The 17,744-nt window shown below is 50.2% G+C and overlaps 2 protein-coding genes across 5 annotated transcripts in view; one reads left to right on the top strand and one right to left on the bottom strand.

Annotated features, from left to right (window-relative positions):
- The window catches only part of LOC143823215 (uncharacterized), a 575,613-nt gene that overhangs the window by 24,008 nt on the left and 533,861 nt on the right, over window positions 1-17,744 (bottom strand). The window lies entirely within an intron of this gene.
- TMEM132D (transmembrane protein 132D) overlaps window positions 1-17,744 on the top strand; it is a 304,697-nt gene that overhangs the window by 140,492 nt on the left and 146,461 nt on the right. For all 4 annotated transcript variants that reach the window (XM_077309304.1, XM_077309303.1, XM_077309306.1 and 1 more), the window contains one exon: window positions 12,744-12,890. In XM_077309304.1, coding sequence (XP_077165419.1) covers window positions 12,744-12,890 — 147 coding nt within the window. The remainder of the gene's footprint in view (window positions 1-12,743; window positions 12,891-17,744) is intronic.

The raw sequence follows: 17,744 nt of genomic DNA, 5'->3' as shown, positions 1-17,744 counted from the left end.
AAACGGTGACCACAAAATGGCGGCAGCTGGGGGCGGAGCTAGACACCAAAGGATTGCCCCAGCTTAACTTCAGTGACACAATGACAGATATTGGTGCTGCGTGGGCTGCCAAAGGAACATTTTTTAAAAACTGCCCAGCCCATCAAATCTCCAATAGTCAGAAGCCTGACTGGACCCAATCCCTACCTGTTCCCGCACACTTCCTTAAAATGCTTGGAGGGGGCCATAAAAAGGTGTGGGCAGATGCTGGTTTGTCCATGGGCACCGCGTTGGGGACCCCTGTTTTAAAGCCTCTGCAGACAGCATCAAAGGTACTCTTTTCATGCTGGGAAGACAGGAGTTCTGACCCAGGGAGGCCCTCCTGTCATGCACGTGAAAAAGCTTGGATTCGCAGTAAATAGCCCTAATTAGCATGCCATTGAAAAGGAGCTCCAAGTCTTGGGCCGCTGCCCTGGCTCAGATCAAGCGCTGTATGACGCTGGCAGGCACATCTGGCTGTCTCCTTGCCCATGCTTGGCTGCCGCCTGCCGGGAGGAGAGACATCAAATGCCCAGAAAAGTTCCCTTTTAGAGCGGCTGAAAGATGCAGTTTGGAATGCTGTTTTTTTTTTGGGGGGGGGGAAAGGGGCTTGGCCAGAGAAGGCCATCAGGGGTCATCTTTGCTCCCAGGAGATGTTGTTGGGAGCAAAGCCTCCATCCGTGCCCATGAAATGATTTTCACTTGGAAAAAACTGAACCGTAGTCTCCCCCTTATTGGCAGTGTATAGGACGCAGCTCCCTTGTTGAAGCCAGAAGAGTTTTAGGTCTGCCCTGTTCCTGAACAGTCCAGTTCTGGGCCTCTTCTGTCCTCTGCCTCCACCTGAGAAAGGCAGGGTCTCTGTGGGAGCATAAAATCAGTCCCTGGTTACCCAGAAAAGCTTACACTGTGATATAGTAGTGACCGCAGCAAATACTGACGTATATTCTAGCTGAGCTTGCTTGCCAGATGAATTTTTTTATTTTTCTCAGGAAAGACTCACTGAAAATCCAGCTTTTACCCTTGGGGGGTTGCCAGGATACTTTTTCTCTGGAGGGGGGAGTGGTGAATTTTAAATGTTTTCTTAGGCTAACCTACCTCACAGGGCTGTTGTGATGATCAAGCCAAAGACAGGAGAACAGCGTAACTTGCTTTGGATCCCCATTGGGGAGAAAGGTGGTGCACAAAGGAATCAACCGAAATTTCTTCTTTTCCTTGTTGATCCACTTCCATGCTGGATTCAGACTGATTTAGACCTTTTCAGGGTGACTCTAGTGGGAACTGCCTTGATTTTCATTGCCTATCACTTGGACTGCCTTTGCGATGGACCAGTAGCTTGACTAAGCGCCTTCACGACTCTCCCCCAGGCCTTCCGGAAGTTCAACATCTGTTGAGTGGGTCTCTCTCAGCTCTCGTGTCACGCCTGTCTCTTAATGTTGGTGCCCGAATAGAGTGCACAGCCTAAAAGAGCACATGCAGCCACGACTCCATCAAAACGGTTGAGAACAGATGATGTTTTCTTGTTGTGTGGCTGAACTGAAAACAGAGCGCCCCTTGGACTCCTTAAGGTGGAGCGAGACAAAATGTCGGGGACGGGAGGAACGTCTCAGCTGGAGCGCAGCCTTCCGACACGTAGAAAGGTCCCAGCGGCAAGAGGGGGGTTAGGCCTTGCTGTGTGAGTGGGGCTGGAGACTTTGTATCTTTCCCTTTTATGAGCTTCCCAGTTGTAGCCTCTCCCTGCCCCTCTCTCCAGTCTGAAAGAGACTTCAGGGAGTGAACTCGGCCCCCCACTCCGTACAGCAGGCCGTGTCTGTGTGGGCGTTGGGAGGGCAGAATAATGAATTTTCGGCTCCAGCAGGAAAGTAGCTGGAGCGGTCCTCACCCATGCGTGCATGCCCGTGTGCATGTGTGTCCTTTCTGCTATTCGTGCCTGGAGTGAGGAGCACATGCGCACACTCACGATAATTGCAGCCGCTCGTTATGATATTAATTGCGCACTCCCGCACTCTCTCTCTCTCTTCTGCCTCAGTGACTGGAGTGAGGGAGCGATTGGGGATGCCCAGCGGGTGTGGCGGCCTCCGACCGTTATCGAGGGGCTGTTTATTTGCTGATCTCTAGTGCGGATGACAGGCAGAGGGAGTCTGAGTGTGTCATGCTGGCTAGCCATTTGGGGGGCATTGGGGAGAGGAGGAGATAGATTGCTATCCAAAGTCATTTGCTTACCGACCTGGATTGCACGGTGTGGGTGGTGGGCAGGGGGAGGGGGGAGGCAGGGCTGAACAATGTTGACTTCAGTACTAATTATAATTTTAAAAAATAACTGCTTGATGACCTGATTATGGTATTTATAGAGAACTCCGCTCCTGTTCTTCGCCTTTGGAAATTAATATTGATCATTGTGCTTTGGTAAGGAATTGAAGGCATTGTTTACAGAGGAGGAGAAGGAGGAGGAGGAGGAGGGGAGATGATGATGATGAAGAAGAGTTGCTTTTTATCTCCCACTTTTCACTGCCCATAGGAGTTTCAAAGCAGTTGAAAATTGCCTTTCTTCTATCCCACCTAAGGTACCCTGTGAGGTATGTGAGACTGAGAGAGCTCTGAGAGTGCTCTGTGAGAACAGCACTATCAGGGCTGTGAGTAGCCCAATGTCACCCAGCTGGCTGCACGTGGAGGAGGTGGGGAATCAGAACTGGCTTGCCAGATTAGAAGCCACCTCTCTTAACCCCTCTTTTCTGCCACAGAGGTAGAAACAGCAGACTCAGGTTTCCCGTCCCCTCCTTGTTGTCTTTACAACAGCCCTGCTAGGTTAGATTAGTCTGAGAATTACTGGCCCATGGTCTTCTGATGAGCTTTGTGACTAAAAGGGGGATGGGTTCCACCTTTGGAAAACTGGGAGGTGGAGTATCCGTGTGGTTGTATTTTTGATATGCAGTTCTCTTTTTTGGACAGTTAAGAGGGGAGGGCCTGTGTCTCAGTGGAAGAGCTTCCACTTTCCATGGAGATGATCCCAACTGCTCGATGACCGGATAACTGCGCTCCTGGTCTTCACCCTTGGAAATTAATATTGATCAATGTGTTTTGGTAAGAAACCAGAGGCATCTATCTGTCTGCATCGTTTGCACAGGAGAAGAGTTAGATTTTATACCCTGCTTTTCACTGCCTGAAGGAGTCTCAAAGCGGCTTCCAAACGCCTTCCCTTCCTCTCCCCACAGCAGACATCCTGTGAGGTAGGCGGGAGCTGAGAGAGCTCTGACAGGATGGCTCCGTGAGAACAGTTCTAACAGGACTGTGACTAGCCCAAGGTCAATGGGCTGAGAGAAGTAGAAGAGGAAGCAGAAGGAGAAGAATTGGTTATTTATACCCCACTTTTCACTACCCAAAGGAGGCCCAAAGGGACTTCCGAGCACCTTTCCCTCTCCCCACAACAGACACCCTGTGAGGTAGGCAGGGCTGAGAAAGCCCTGACAGAACTAAATTCTCTACATGCTGGTGGATAACTACAGTGAGATGTGAGCCCCCGTTAGTAGGATCTCTGTACAAATGTTAATGTCCTAAGATGATCAAAAATGCCTTCACGTAAGGGTGACTTGCAAGTTAGTCAATCACTGCAACTAGTTAGCAGTGGCTTGGGTGTGTGTGTGAACAATCCATTCCAGTTGAAAAGCTCCAGCCAACACCAAGTGCAATCCTATGCGTGTTCCCTTCAAAACATTCCCAGCCCACCTCTCTGAGAAACGCACCGGAGACGGCTTCCTCAAATACTTAATTACGTGCCAGAAAACCCATAAACGACTTTCAATGTCTCCTGCCAGCGCCACCCTAAACCCGAGCATGAAGATCAATGAAAACTCAGTGGCAATAATCCTGCTTATTATTTATTAAAATGTTTTGTCCCGCCGCTCTCTGCTCAACCGCGGGCTCTAATAATAGAACCGGCATTCCGAGCCGCGCGGCCGCAGACGCCGCATTAATTTAAATAAAACCAGCGCAAAAGATGGGCTGCACGGACGAGGTATTTTGATGGATGATAATCCCGCAATTACACCATTCCCAGCAGTAAAGGGCTGAACTAGATTTCAGGAACGAATGCCATTTGGGTGCGCTTTCTCATTAAGACTTACACGACAGCAGTTAAGAAGACAAAACGTCGGTATTTATACCCCGCTTTTCACCGCCCGGGGGCATCTCAAAGCGGCGTCCAATCGCCTTCCCTTCCTCTCCCCACAACAGGCACCCTGGGAGGCAGATGGGTCTGAGAGAGCTCTGAGAGAACTGCTCAGTCAGAACAGCACTATCAGGGCTGTGACTAGTCGAGGTCACCCAGCTGGCTGCGTGTGGAGGAGCAGGGAATCAAGCCCGACTCGCCAAATCAGAAGCCGCTGCTCCTAACCACAGACGCCAGGCTGGAACTCTTAACTGGACTGGGAATTCCAGCGCATGTGTTGAAAGGGCCGTGACTCTGTCCTTGGTGCTGAAATTTCCCCACAGCTCCCAGTCTGCAGTTGGAGGGATGCATGAAACCGCCTGTCAACTGAATCGCCTCTCAATCCATCAAGGTCTACTCAAGCTTGCATTGGATCTTCTGGGTCTCAGGGAGAGAGCTTCCACGTCATGACTGCTTGTCGGGGATTGAACCTGGGACCTCCCACACAGAAAGCAGAGGCTCTTTAGTAGAGCTACTCTTCAGCCTTTCTCACATTGATGCATGCCAGCCTGGTGCAATGGTTAAGAGTGACAGCCTCTAATCTGGAGAACTGGGTCTGATCCCCCGCTCCTCTGCATGCACCCATTTGGGTAGCCTTGGGCCAGTCACAATTCTCTCAGAGCTGTTCTTGCAGAGAAGTTCTCGAAGAGCTCTCTCCATCCCACTTTCTTCACAGGGGGTCTGTTGTGGGGAGAGGAAGGGAAGGTGATGGTAGGCTGCTTTGAGACATGTGAGGCCTGCTGCGTGGCCATGGGCCAGTCACAGTTCTCTCAGAGCTCTCTCAGCCTTACCTTCCTCCCTGATTGTCCACTGTGTGTAGAGGAAGGGTAGGAAATTGTAAATCACTTTTACATGCACAACCAGTGAACCTCTGAAAGGTGGGACCAGGGGAATGGGCACAATCCCACCCCCTCCCTTTATTCATTCACAAAGTCTATATCCCACTTATCTGGATGCGCTTGAGGCCGCTCCCCTCCGAAACATTCAAATAAAAGGCATCAAATCAGTAAAAGCGATAAAAAGGCATTCAATCAATAAGGCCCAATAAAACCCAATCCGTCAAGAGCATGCCAATAAACCCGGCCGTTAGAAACAAACCAGGGCATAAAGGCCTATAAAAACAATCTAAAGCGATGTTAGTAAAACAGCTAACAGCCGAGGCAACCATCGTAAGGTGCCTTAGTCAAAAAGGGCTGGGGAAAGAGACGTGCTGAGAAGTGGGTCTCAGCTCTCCATCCACTTCGCCATTTTTGTTAGCATTGGTAGCGGTAGAAGAAGCTGGGTTTTTTTTATATCCCGCTTTTCATGACCTGAAAATGTCCCACAGCGGCTTTCCCTTCCTCTCCCTGCAAGAAGACAACCTGTGAGGTAGGTGGGGCCCAGAGAGCTGTAACAGGACTCTGACTAGCCCATGGTTGGCCAGCCAGCATAGAGGAAGGAATGTTTCAGGACTTGGCCCGGGCCATCATGAATCTGAGACGTCCTTGCCTCACCCAAGACTTTGAACACATGAGTGTCTTCCCCAGGAGTAGCCATGGTGGATGGTAGAGAGGCCTTCAGAAACATTTCTCTCCATGGAAGGCCATGTGAAGAGAGTGAGAGAAGGGGGTCAGAGGGCAGCTCCCAGGTTCAGACAAAGAGAGGCATCCCATCCAAGGAGATAACATCCAGTGAAACTGGGGTCCCCGTGGCTGGGCGGGTACTTGAGAATTCCTGTATTGTGGAGGGGGTTGGACTAGATGACCATGGAGATCCCTTCCAACTCTATGATTCCACCCTTAAAACGATGCAGTGCCTCTCCCCCGCCATGCCCAATGGCCAGGCATATTGAGTGTCTGCCGAACGGACCAAACAAACATCTCTGAGAAATCTGTTTTATTTAACTCTGGCAAGTAAAGTTCACCTGCTGAAGTTTACATGGGGTTTGTGCCCTTTTACTAATTAAATTTAATTAGAATGCCTTCCGGGATTTATTTTTTAATATCCCTGTCGGAGAGAGGATGCTCCAGCATGCGAATGGGTGTTTTCTTTCCTTTCCTTTTTTTTTTTTTTCATTTCCTCCTGAAATGTTAATTAGACAGAGAACATGTTAAGTTTGGAAGGGACGGGAGGAGGCAGAGAGCGACAGTGCAAACCCATAGATAAACAGATTGATTTAATTTTAATCTGCTTTCATGGTGATGCATAACTATAACCGGTTTCTGTCTCACAGGGCTGGGGAAAAACCACAGACCTTAATAAGAATTTGCGGGGATATTATACAGCTTTAAATGGCTTAGGTTTTGCTAGATCGCTTCCCATAAATTATCCCCAGGTCTAGGAGGAACTTGTCGAGTTTTGACGGTTTTCTGTTGGAGACTTTCAATCAAGAAAACAGCATTACCAACGGGAACTTGGAAGGCCAGGGAGAAAAGATGGCCATGTGCATTTAGAAAACAAGTCTGAAAATGCACAGAAAGTCACTCGTTCCCTTTCATATTTCCCTGTCCGACAGGGGTGGTCAAACGGTGGCTATGGACTACAACTCCCATGAGCCTCTGCCAGCACGTTTCCCCTTGGGATGGTGGAATCGACGGCATTGCTCCCCACTGGCCTCGAACCCTTCCCAGATTCTGTTCTCCATAGATTCTGTTCCCCAGATCTCTAGGACTTTCCCAAGCCAAAGTGGACCGAAGCCAGAGGGGATTCATGTCCTACCAATGGCTTTGTGAATCTTGGCCAAGGGGTCATCTCTTTAAAATCCAGTTGTCTCACTGATGATGAAGGGGAAGAAGAGCTGGTTATTATACCCCTTTCTCCTTCATTTTAAACACAAGGAGATGTCCACGTATAATACGCCCCGCCTGATGTCTGAATTGATAGAGCCCATTCCACCTCTTTATTCTGCAGCTTGTGTCCAGCTTTGGGGGGGAGGGGGAGGAAGGGGGGCAGGGGACATCAGAATTAAGGGGTGAAGCCAAAAGCCTCCCAGTAATGTTGCATTTTTAGGGCAGCGCTTGAAGGAAGAGCGAGGGAGAGAGGGGGGCAGTGCCACATTAGATGTGCAGAGAGCATGAGCCGAGTACCGCACATTTGTCTGGTGCAAGGCATTGCTTTCCCTCGTTTGATGATAATTAAAATCATTCGCTATGGGAGTGTGTGCGCGCACACCGCGCTTTCCTTTTACGAGGCGGTCGGGAATATCGGCTTTCCTTTGATTCTGTTCTCTGTGCTCCTCTGGCCAATTTAGCAGGCTTCATTACGCTCCTGCCGAAGGAAACGGAAACAAACCAGCAAAACACCGTATAGTTTTTGAGGTCAGCTGCGGTCATGCTTTACCTTCATCGCCCTGTCCCGGCAGGCCCGAGCGATATCCTGCAGCACACCGCAGCGCCGACAAAGGTCATCTGAGCCAATGTTGACCGCAGCTTGAGACGGAGTGCCTTGGGGGCAGAGTTACCTACGTTTCATCAGAAGGGCCCCCGGTTCAGTCCCCGTCATCTCCGATGAAAGGATATCAGGTAGAAAAACACTGGGGGAGACCCTTCCGCACCTTCCGCCAGACACAGTGAAGACTAAGCGTGGAGAGCTGGGTTTGATTCCCCACACCTCCACATGCAACCAGCCGGGTGACCTTGGATTAGTCACAGACCTGTCAGAGTGGTTCTTGCAGAGCAGTTCTCTTAGAGCTCTCCCAGCCCCACCTTCCTCGCAGCATGTCTATTGCGGGGAGAGGAAGGGAAGGTGGTTAGAAGCAGCTTCGAGACTCTTTCGGCTTTGGTCTGGGATCGCAGCCCTCCGATTTGGGTCATCCCCCCCAGGGCTGCACTGGCCGGATCCCTACCCTTTTAGCTTTTAGCCAACTGTCCCGGAGGGCGTTCTGCTGACGGAGCTGACTTTCGGGGCCGAGTGGAAGTCTCAGAGTGGTGACAGCATGGAGGTTTTATCGGTGTAACCGCAGGGGGACTTTGGGCAGCGGCTGTCTGTTTCCATTTCTGTCTTGAGCCCCCTTGAGCTTGTTGGGAAGGGCGGGGACGTAAATATTTTAAATGAACGAACGAGCGCTGGATGGGATGTCAGGAGGCAAGCTGCCGTCTACGCTGCAGTCCGTGGGCTGCTCAGGGGCTCCGATCCGGCCCGTCTGCCTGCCGTGCAGCCTCCCTTGAGATGAGCCAGTGCAGCTCTCCAGGCAACTGTATATGATGCTCCAGATCAGCCTTTCTCAGCCAGGGCTTCGTGACGGCCCTGGAAGGGTTTCCTGTATGGCTGGAAGTTAATAGATTTTAAAAAATATTTTTAAGTTTATTATACATGTATCAGGTGATATGAACATATATGGCCGTCACCCCGCCCCCTTGAAATGGCCAATGAGGGGCCTGGAAGGGGTGGGAAGGGGCGGGGCTCTGGGCCCTGTTCTGCACAATCACAGCACTTCTGGGGTTTCTCAGAGCTTGAAGAATGTTTGGCTTAAGCTTTCGAGAAGAAGACAAAAACGGAGACGATGATGAAGGAGAAAGTTTCTAGCCTTTTTTCACTATCCGAAGGAGTCCCAAAGCAACTGACCAAAAACCTGTCCCCACAACAGACACCCTGGTACGTTGGTGGGGCTGGGAGAGTTCAAAGAGACCTGCTGTGAGAGAACAGCCCAAACAGGACTGTGACTGTCCCAAGGTCACCCAGCTGACCGCATGCAGAGGGATGGGGGATCAAACTCCGTTCTCCAGATTAATGGCCTCCACTCTTTAACCACTGTACCACTCTGGCTCTCACAGCTCTCTTTTGAAAATTTTTATCCTAAACATTTTTGAGTTGGTCTTTATGGTGCTCCTGGACTTGAAAGCCAGCATGGTATAGTGGTTAAGAGCAGCGGCTCGAAATCTGGTGAGCCGGATTTGATTCCCTGCTCTTCCACATGCAGCCAGCTGGGTGACCTTGGGCCAGTCACAGCCCTGATAGTGCTGTTCTCACAGGGTGGCCCTGTCAAGAGCTCTCTCAGCCCCACCTCCCTCACAGGCTGCCTGTTGTGGGGAGAGGAAAGGGAAAGCGATTGCAAGCCGCTTTGAGACTCCTCCTGGTAGAGAAAACCAACTCTTCTTCTTCCTGGGTGCCGTAATAGCCAGCTACGCTCCTGCCCGGAACTCAAAAGATTTCCTGGATTTGTCTTGTTGTGTATGAATCCAGTCGGTCATGCATCCACTCCACATACGAACCTACAAGAACAGCACGGAAGCAGAGAACAAAACCCACTGGCAACCCCCCCCCCCATAAATCAATCAAAAAATAAGGACTGTTAGAAGAAATCCAGGGAACGTTCACTGGTCCCAAACCGGGACACATCGTGCGCATGAAGCTCTCAAGGAGCCATGTGTTTCCGCTGGCGGTGACTTGTGCTGCCCTTTTGTAAGTTTGAGCGGGGAGGGATGGCTGGCAAGGAAGAGCCGAATCCCAGGAGGGACGAAATGGGCCCACTGCTGCTTGACATTCACAGCCCTCTTTGTGCTCAGGATTCCTCTCCCGTTTCAAGCCAGCTTTCATCTCCCTCCTTTACCTCCTGGAGAGACAGATAGAGCATTCCTCCGGTGGTTCAAAGCCAGGCGCGCCGGCTCCGTTGACATTTTGCCGTGGCCCTCAGCGGCACTCCGCCTGGCGAGGTGTTCTTGCATCCCCAGCCAGCTGTTCCACTTTAGACGACACTTAAGCAACAATTTCACAGCCATTACCAGCCGCCTGTAATGACAGGGGCCCAGGAGGGAAGGCGCTAACTGGTTGCAAACTACAAAGGGAGAAGAGGGAGCTGAGGGGGGGGAGGAACGGAGAAAAGGGGGAATCCTGAGAGATTAAAAAACCCAACCCCCTACCCCCTCTTTCCCCCCACCCAGTACATGAAAAGGGATGCCCACCTGCATTTTAATTGTATGGTCTGCAGCCCTTCCTGATCACTTGCGTATACCCGCCGCTTTGGAGGTCAAGAAGAGAGAATTGGAAAATTACTATCTTTATGTGTTTGGGAAAGGCGAAGGCCTTCTCTCCCACCCTCCAGCCTCTCCTGTGCTTGGCTAAGGTTGCCAGCTTCCAGTTGGAAAATTTCTAGTGATTTTTAAAAACAGTCTGGGAGAAGGCAGGTGTCTGTTGTGGGGAGGGGAAGGGAAGGCGATTGGAAGCTGCTTTGAGACTCCTTCGGGTAGAGAAAAGAGGCATATAAGAACCAACTCTTCTTCTTCTTCTTCTGCCCCACACTTTGCAACCCCCTTGTTGACTTTCCAGTCCCGCCTGGAGTCCGCCCTCTGTCCTGAACCACAGGCCACTCGCTTTGAAATTTTAAAAGAATACCATTCGGAGGGGGAAACTTTTCTTCACACACCGTCCCCGCCAGGGAGACGAGATGCGCAGATTTGTCATGCTTTTGAAAAGTCAGGGCTTGGATGTGGCCGTTTGTCCCCAGGCGCTGTGAAAGTCAAGGGCACGCGAGGCGGGGCGGCCGTCCATCCATCCATCCTGCCAGCCAGGATGTCAGCGGCCACACCCACTCTGAGAAGTGATCATGACCGTGATTGCTTTTTGAAAAGAGTTCTTCTCAATTCTTTGCATTTTGCCCTTTCCAGAAATCGAGTTTTTGCTTCAGCTTCTGAGTCTGGCAGCAGGTCGCGTTTCTTGGGGAGGGGGGAGCGGATCAGGAGGGGGCAGAATTCCCCCTCCGGGATGCTGCCTTGACCTGGATTCCCGGAGCAGGCTGCGAAGGCTCCATTTCTGCTCCTTGGACTGTGAATTCCCCCTGTCCTTCTCCCTTCCACCAACGGACCCTGCTGGTTTACGTCATCGATGTTTCCAGGCAATGGATTCTCCCCCCCCCCAAATGAATCCAGGGTTCCAAGGCTGTTTGTGCATCAGTAAATCAGCCCTTACGTGTACAGTATAAGTCTACATCTAAATTGTTAGATGCTCACATAGAAATTATTATATGTCTGTAGCCACAAGCCCTGAGGTGGCCAGCCCAATGCTGTTGGGTCTTGGAAGCTAAACAGGGAGGACCTGTTTTGCAGCCAGCTTGGGGTAGGTGGAGCAGTGGCCTCTAATCTGGAAAGCTGGGTTTGAGTCCCTACTCCCCCACAAGTAGCCAGCTGGGTGACCTTAGGCTAGTCACAGTCCTGTTGGAGCTGTTCTCACAGAGCAGTTGGAGAAGCGTTTGACACACCTTACAGAAGCCACCTTCAAAACCTGCCACAATTAGACATGCTCTTCGGTGCGCAATTGTCGTCCAGGGCAAGCAGCTGAAGGTCCGGGGCTGTGGGCCAGCCAGGTGGATGAAGCGAGCGCTATTCTCGTCCAAGTGGGCTGGAAAGGAATCCCGTGGCTTTTCTCCCGTTGGCTTGGCTCTGCTCCCGCCGTTGAAGTCAGCGGCCGTCCAGGGAGAGCCTGCCAAATGTGTCGTCTCTCATAATAATGACATCTCTCCTTGATTTGGCGCTTGAAGAACAAAAACCCTCATCCATATTGAGGCCTGTGTGGGCTCCTCTCCCCCACACCCAGGCCTTTCCAAGTGTAAGCTGTACTGATCCATCTTCGGCTCCAGGGATGGTTGGATCCCGCAAGCTGTCTGAAGTGGGTGGGTGGCCGATTTAAGAGGGACAAAAGGAAATATTTCTTAGAGGGTGGCTAAAAGGTGGGATTTGCTGCAGGAGGATGTAGAGACGGCCACAGGCGTTGACGGCTTTAAAAGGGGCTAAGACAGGTTTGTGGAGGAGAGGTCCATTAGGGGCTACCAGCCATGGTGATGACAGGGGAAAACCTCCATGTTTAGGGGCAGTCGACCTCTGGATTTCTAGTGCCAGGAGGCAGCCTAAAGGGAAGGCCTTGGCCACTTTGCCCTATTGTTGGCTCTCTGGAAGAACTGGTTGACCACTGTGTGAGACAAGATGCTGGACTAGATAGACCTCTGATCCAACAGAGCTCTTCTGATGTTCTCATGAAGGTCTTGGTCTCTATGTCCTGCTGTTGGCCCTCCAGAGGAAATGGTTGGCCGCTATGGGAGACAGGATGCCGGACTAGATGGCCCACTGGTCTGATCCAGCAGGCCTCTCATGATGCCTTTGTCTCTACGCTATGGTTGTTGGGCTCCAGAAGAACTGGATACCAGATGAGATAGGGAACTGGTATGCTGCTCTGCTTGAATTGACCCTGAAGTTGCCCAGCATACTAACATACAACATGCATCATTGTTAAGATGCCTCTGCTTTTGGAGCTTTGTTCTGTGCTTACCCACAAAGGACTCTACCTTTCATGCCCCCAACGTCCTGAGGTTTGGGGAATAGAAAGAGGAAGAGTTGACAGCTTTGCTTGCTGTATGATATCCCCGGAATTCATTTTTTCTCAGATTGGGCACAGGGGCTCCCTTGGCCCCAAACCCTGTTTCTATTTCTCCTGTGGATTGAGCCAAGTTCTGCCTTTTAGGCTCCTCTTTCGGGATCACGGGAGCCACCTTACAGAGCCGCCGTTGAGAAAGCGCATACTCTATCCAATTCTTAACCCAGCCTCTTGTCTCCTCCAGGGCAAAGGTGAAGAGGGGCGTGAACGTTTTCAGCATCCAGGCCAGCAACCCGTACACCTGGGATGTCCAAAAGAGCGTGGATTATTTGGGGAAATACGCACCGGCCGTCATCTTCTGCCGGAGGAAACCTGCCCCCCCTGGAAAGAGGTAAGTTGTTTTCCCAGTGGCTTCGCGGCTGTGTTCAGGGGAAGGCTAGTATGGCTTGGAGGTTCTCAGACAGGTAGGGTTCGGAAATCCCTGGAGGCTTTGGGGGTTAATAAGACGAGGGGGGAAAGAGAACAGTGATCTCAGGGCAAGGGCCTACCTGTGACTAGCTCCTCCATGCCACCATGCTCTTCCCTATTGGCTTTTGATGTCTGGTCGAATCTTTATTTTGTTCTACTTTCTTTTCTAAATTATGATGACAAGGGGATCTCTAGAGGTTTTTAAAATTTTGAACTTCTGCAATAGAAGTTTGCAGCTTTGAAAAATCGTTTTTGCAGCTCAGCCGTTGTGTTCCTAACTTTTCTGGTTAGGTTGGGTTTTGGTTTCCCATTTGGGTTTTGCGTGGCCCTGTTTTGCACAGCGAAATCCGGCTGCAATAGTGTATTGCCCATTGTGTGCGTCGTATCCGAGGGCCTGGCAACTCGAGATCTTTAGTCAGTGGCTCCCTTCAAGGCGAAGGGTTAAAACCCATTGCTTGAAAATTTGGTTTGGCAGAAGGCAGGGCTTCTTTCCCCTTTCCTATCCCTTTCATTCACAGCGGATCTTTGCTTTAATCCTATTTTATATTTTCTAAAAATACACACCGAAATGCATCTGTGGGGGGTGGGGTGGGAGAACAAAAAAACTGATACTACCTGTTTGAGTTAGCCTGTAATATTCTGCTCATCGTGTTTAACACGTGCTGTCAATCAAAGAGGCTTCCCCCCCACCCCTTTTGCCATCTCGTGCGCCTAAAGGAAATGGAAAAGTAAAAGGAAGCATCCGTTTTACAAGCAGCAGAATGTGTGTTTAGAAAGCCCTCGCAGAATCCCTTCAAAATACGGGAGAGGTTTAAACGCGAATGTCTTGCTAATTATTGTCTTTGGTTTGTATCCCGAACTTTCCGGAGGGAATTAAGAACTTACTTCCTGGGGCTTCAGTTTGCTGTTCTAATTAGTGAAGTATTTCATCCGCTTGTAGAGCCTTAAACCATTCCCCCCCCCACCCCAGTTCCCATAGTGCAGTTTCTACAGTAAGACAATGACCCCTAAAACAATCCACGTTTCAGAAGCTGGCTAGTTGAGTTTCTCATCCCGTCTTCCCCAGTTTTGTTGACAGGAAAGACCTACCTTTAACACACCCCTTCGCAGATGGCACAGTCTTCTCATGCAGGGACTGTACCACCTGGATTTAAGCTATCCTCTACGGCAGGGGTAGTCAAACTGCGGCCCTCCAGATGTCCATGGACTACAATTCCCAAGAGCCCCCTGCCAGCAAATGCTGGCAGGGGGCTCCTGGGAATTGTAGTCCATGGACATCTGGAGGGCCGCAGTTTGACTACCCCTGTGTCATGCGGCTTGCGGCACACCCTGGGAAAAGGGGACCGTTTTTGTTTTGATTTATTTTTTTTAAATCACATCTTTAACATGTTAGATTTGTACGTTTGCAACGAATGTGTGCAACCGAGTAAGAGATTGTTCCGATGTACTTCAAAACACCGTTTGCAGTTGTCGGCTTCTGACAGGAAGTGCTCAAAACAAGTAAACATGAAGCAAACAGCGTGTGTGTGTGTGTGTTTCTGTTGTTCTGTATTGATGCAAGACAAGAATAGAGAAAAGAGATTTAATATCAAATTGTCATTAATGCCACAAGCAAATGGCTGTTATTGAGGAGGAGACGGAAGACGGACGCAGGGAGGGGCATTGGTATAGTGTGCGGCGTGATGTCACTTCCTGAGAAAACAGGAAATAGTGCAGAATTGTGGGCAGAATCACTGGTACAGCCATAGCATTTCCAGCAATTCCTAGAGTGACGGGACGTTATGCCTGGAGCATATGCTTTTCGGGGAGAGAGGGAGAGAGAGAGAGAGAGAGAGGAAAAATTATCACCTGAAGGAATCAGTTGCCTGATCACAAACCAGGATTAATTCAAAAGCACAGCTGTGCCATAATGCTGACCATTCTGCAGTATTGAGTAGAAACTAGCAATGTTGTTCAAAGCACGTAGCTTTTGTGAACACTGACTAGTCTTTCAGTCCTACGACTTTTCCTTTCCTCTTCCATTTTTAGTTGTGGATTTCCTGCATTCTGCAGGGAGTTGGACTAGATTTCCCTGGAGGTCCCAACTCTATGCTTCTATTATTCTATTCTATGATTCCTGCCAATTTTAATCACACGGGTGATCCTATCCTACCCTCATGTACCTAAAAGCAGCTTCCAATCGCCTTTCCTTTCCTCTCCCTGTAACAGGTACCCAGTGAGGCAGGTAAGGCGGACAGAGCTCTGAAAGAGCTGTAACTGATCCCAGGTCCCCCAGAGGGCTTCATGAGGAAGAGGAGTGGGGAATCAAACCTGGTTCTCCAGATTAGAAGTTGCCATTCTTAACCACGACACTGCCCTGGCTGTCAATGAAAGCCTGTGGTCTGGGTCGGATCCTGTTTTGTGATTTTTGCATAATGTACTGTGCTTTGCTTCATTTCTATGTTTTTTTCTTTCTTACTTCTGGTTGGTTCTGCGACCCCAAATCCTATTTCGCTCTTTGCTGACTGCCCCATCTTGCCGATTGCGTTGACTTGCTCTGTATCGTCGGCCTTGAGTCCCAGAGAGAAGGTGGCCTACATAGAAATATGTGCAGGCATTTTTAACCAATTGTACACAGAGAGTTTGGGAAACTTCGGTAAATACACGGCAAGCAACGCAAAAGTCGCAAAAGCCTGTCTCATATTATCCTTTTTACTTTGTCCTGATTGAAGTCTGTTTCGCTGTCATTGTGGACGGAAGGGTTAGCCGTGATCCTTCCGCTCTCTTTCACCCGCGTTCCCCCAAAACGATTTTGGCAGCTTGTCGATATTACTCAGACGCATTTAGAGGGGACTGGGAAGACTTCCGTGGCGAATCTAGGACATCGGTGGCCGGAACCGTATCACTGGGGAGAGGCCCCAACCTTTTCAAAGCAAGCAAAGATCCGTAGTCTAGTCGACGAGATCAGGAGAGGGGGAAAAGGCCGTCTTGAAATGTGTCCAAAGTACTAGGAGAGAGGGGTTGCAAAGACAGATGCAGTTTGTTCCACCCCAGATCCATAACCTGATAAAAACTGGTGAGAAGCCCGTAGGATTTCACTTGCCATATAAAACATGGAAGAGGAAGAAGAGACGGTTTTTTATACCCCATTTTTTACTACTTGAAGGAGTCTCAAAGAGGTTTACAGGCCTCTTTCCCTTCTTCCCCCCGCAACAGACACCCTGTGAGGTAGGTCGGGCTGAGAGAGCTCTGAGAGGATTGGGATTGGCCCAACCCAAGGGGCTGTTTATGGAGGAGTGAGGAATCCTACCCAGTTCTCCAGATTAGAGGACACCGCTCTTATCCAACTCTGCTTCTCACTGGCCTTGGAAGCCCCTTGCTGGGATTGCTGGAAGCAGGGTTGGCTCTTGGATTAGAGACCACCAAGGAAGGCTCTGAAGAGGAAGGCCCTGGCCAACCACCTCTGCTTCTCACTTGCCTTGGAAGCTCCTTGTTGGGGTTGCTGGAAGCAAGGTTGGTTCTTGGATGAGGGAACACCAAGGAAGGCTCTGTAGAGGAAGGCCATGGCCTCTGCTTCCCATTTGTCCTGAAAGCCCCTTGCTTTTGTTCCCATAAGGCTGGGATTTGATGGGACCTTACACACAAACGCAGTTACTACTGGCAGTGGTCAATTAGATGATTCCACGGGTGTGCCATTTTCACATTAAACTATGCTGTCTGTTGAGTGACAGGGTCCTTCAAACGACCGGGACTCGATCCAGAGGTCATTCTTGGGCAAGTCTGCCCCGCCCGTGTCTGCACTTTTCACGTCAAGGAAAAAGGACCTCATGCGGGTAAATGTTGCAAGCAGTTACTTTGCTCCGGGGGTTTGCACATTGCCCACGTCGCCGTATCCCCCCCTCTCCCTGCACATTTTTGCATCTCATTTAATTACTGTTTTAAAAAATTGTTTTTTAAACCAAGTACACGGATGCCAAAGTGACAGCGTTAATTAACTGCGGGTCCGATGCTTTTGTGTGTTCTGATAGTTTCTCCGTGGATCGGGAAGCCGTGTTAATAAAGCTAACTCGCTGTGACAGGTGTAATTTCACGGATTAAAGAGGCCCCCGCACCGGCGACAAACAGACCGGGAGTCTGAGCGTGCGCTTTATCGGCGTTTGGAAACGTATCCCTCTTTCTGTTTGGAGAGGCTCTGGGAGTGAAGCCTTTATCGTAACAGGATTAACATACAAATATTATCACAGGCAGCAGGGTGTTTTAGAGCGAATATTAACCGCAAATATTATGGCTGGGGATCCGAATAGCTAATTAAGCCCATCCGTCAAGTAGCATTTCAAGTTTTCAGTGCCCGACTTCTTATCGGTTTCGGGCAACCTTTTGGATTGGCAGCGCTGTTTCCTTCCTTCCTGTGGCTCCGAGAGCTGAACGGAACCCCGCCTCTTAGGAGAAAAATGGCTGAAGACAGTGATGGGGGGAGTGTGTGCGTTCAACACCCCCCTCCGTTTTGACCATGAAGGAACACCGAAATAATTTATCAGGTTTAGAAGCAACAGCTTGTAATCTGATGAGCCGGGTTTGATTCCCTGCTCCTCCACATGCAGCCAGCTGGGTGACCTTGGGCTCGTCACAGTCCTGTTAGAGCTGTTCTCAGAGAGCAGTTCTCTCAGAGCTCTCTTGGTCCCATCGACCTCCCAGGGTGTCTGATGTGGGGAGAGGAAGGGAAGGTAAGCTGCTTTGAGACACATGAGGCCTGCTGAGTGAACTGGGGCCGGTCACAGTTCTCTCCGAGCACACTCGG

The sequence above is a fragment of the Paroedura picta genome, chromosome 13 (genome assembly GCF_049243985.1).
Source record: "Paroedura picta isolate Pp20150507F chromosome 13, Ppicta_v3.0, whole genome shotgun sequence".
Classification (NCBI taxonomy): domain Eukaryota; kingdom Metazoa; phylum Chordata; class Lepidosauria; order Squamata; family Gekkonidae; genus Paroedura; species Paroedura picta.
This window is presented reverse-complemented; position numbering and strand designations above follow the sequence as displayed.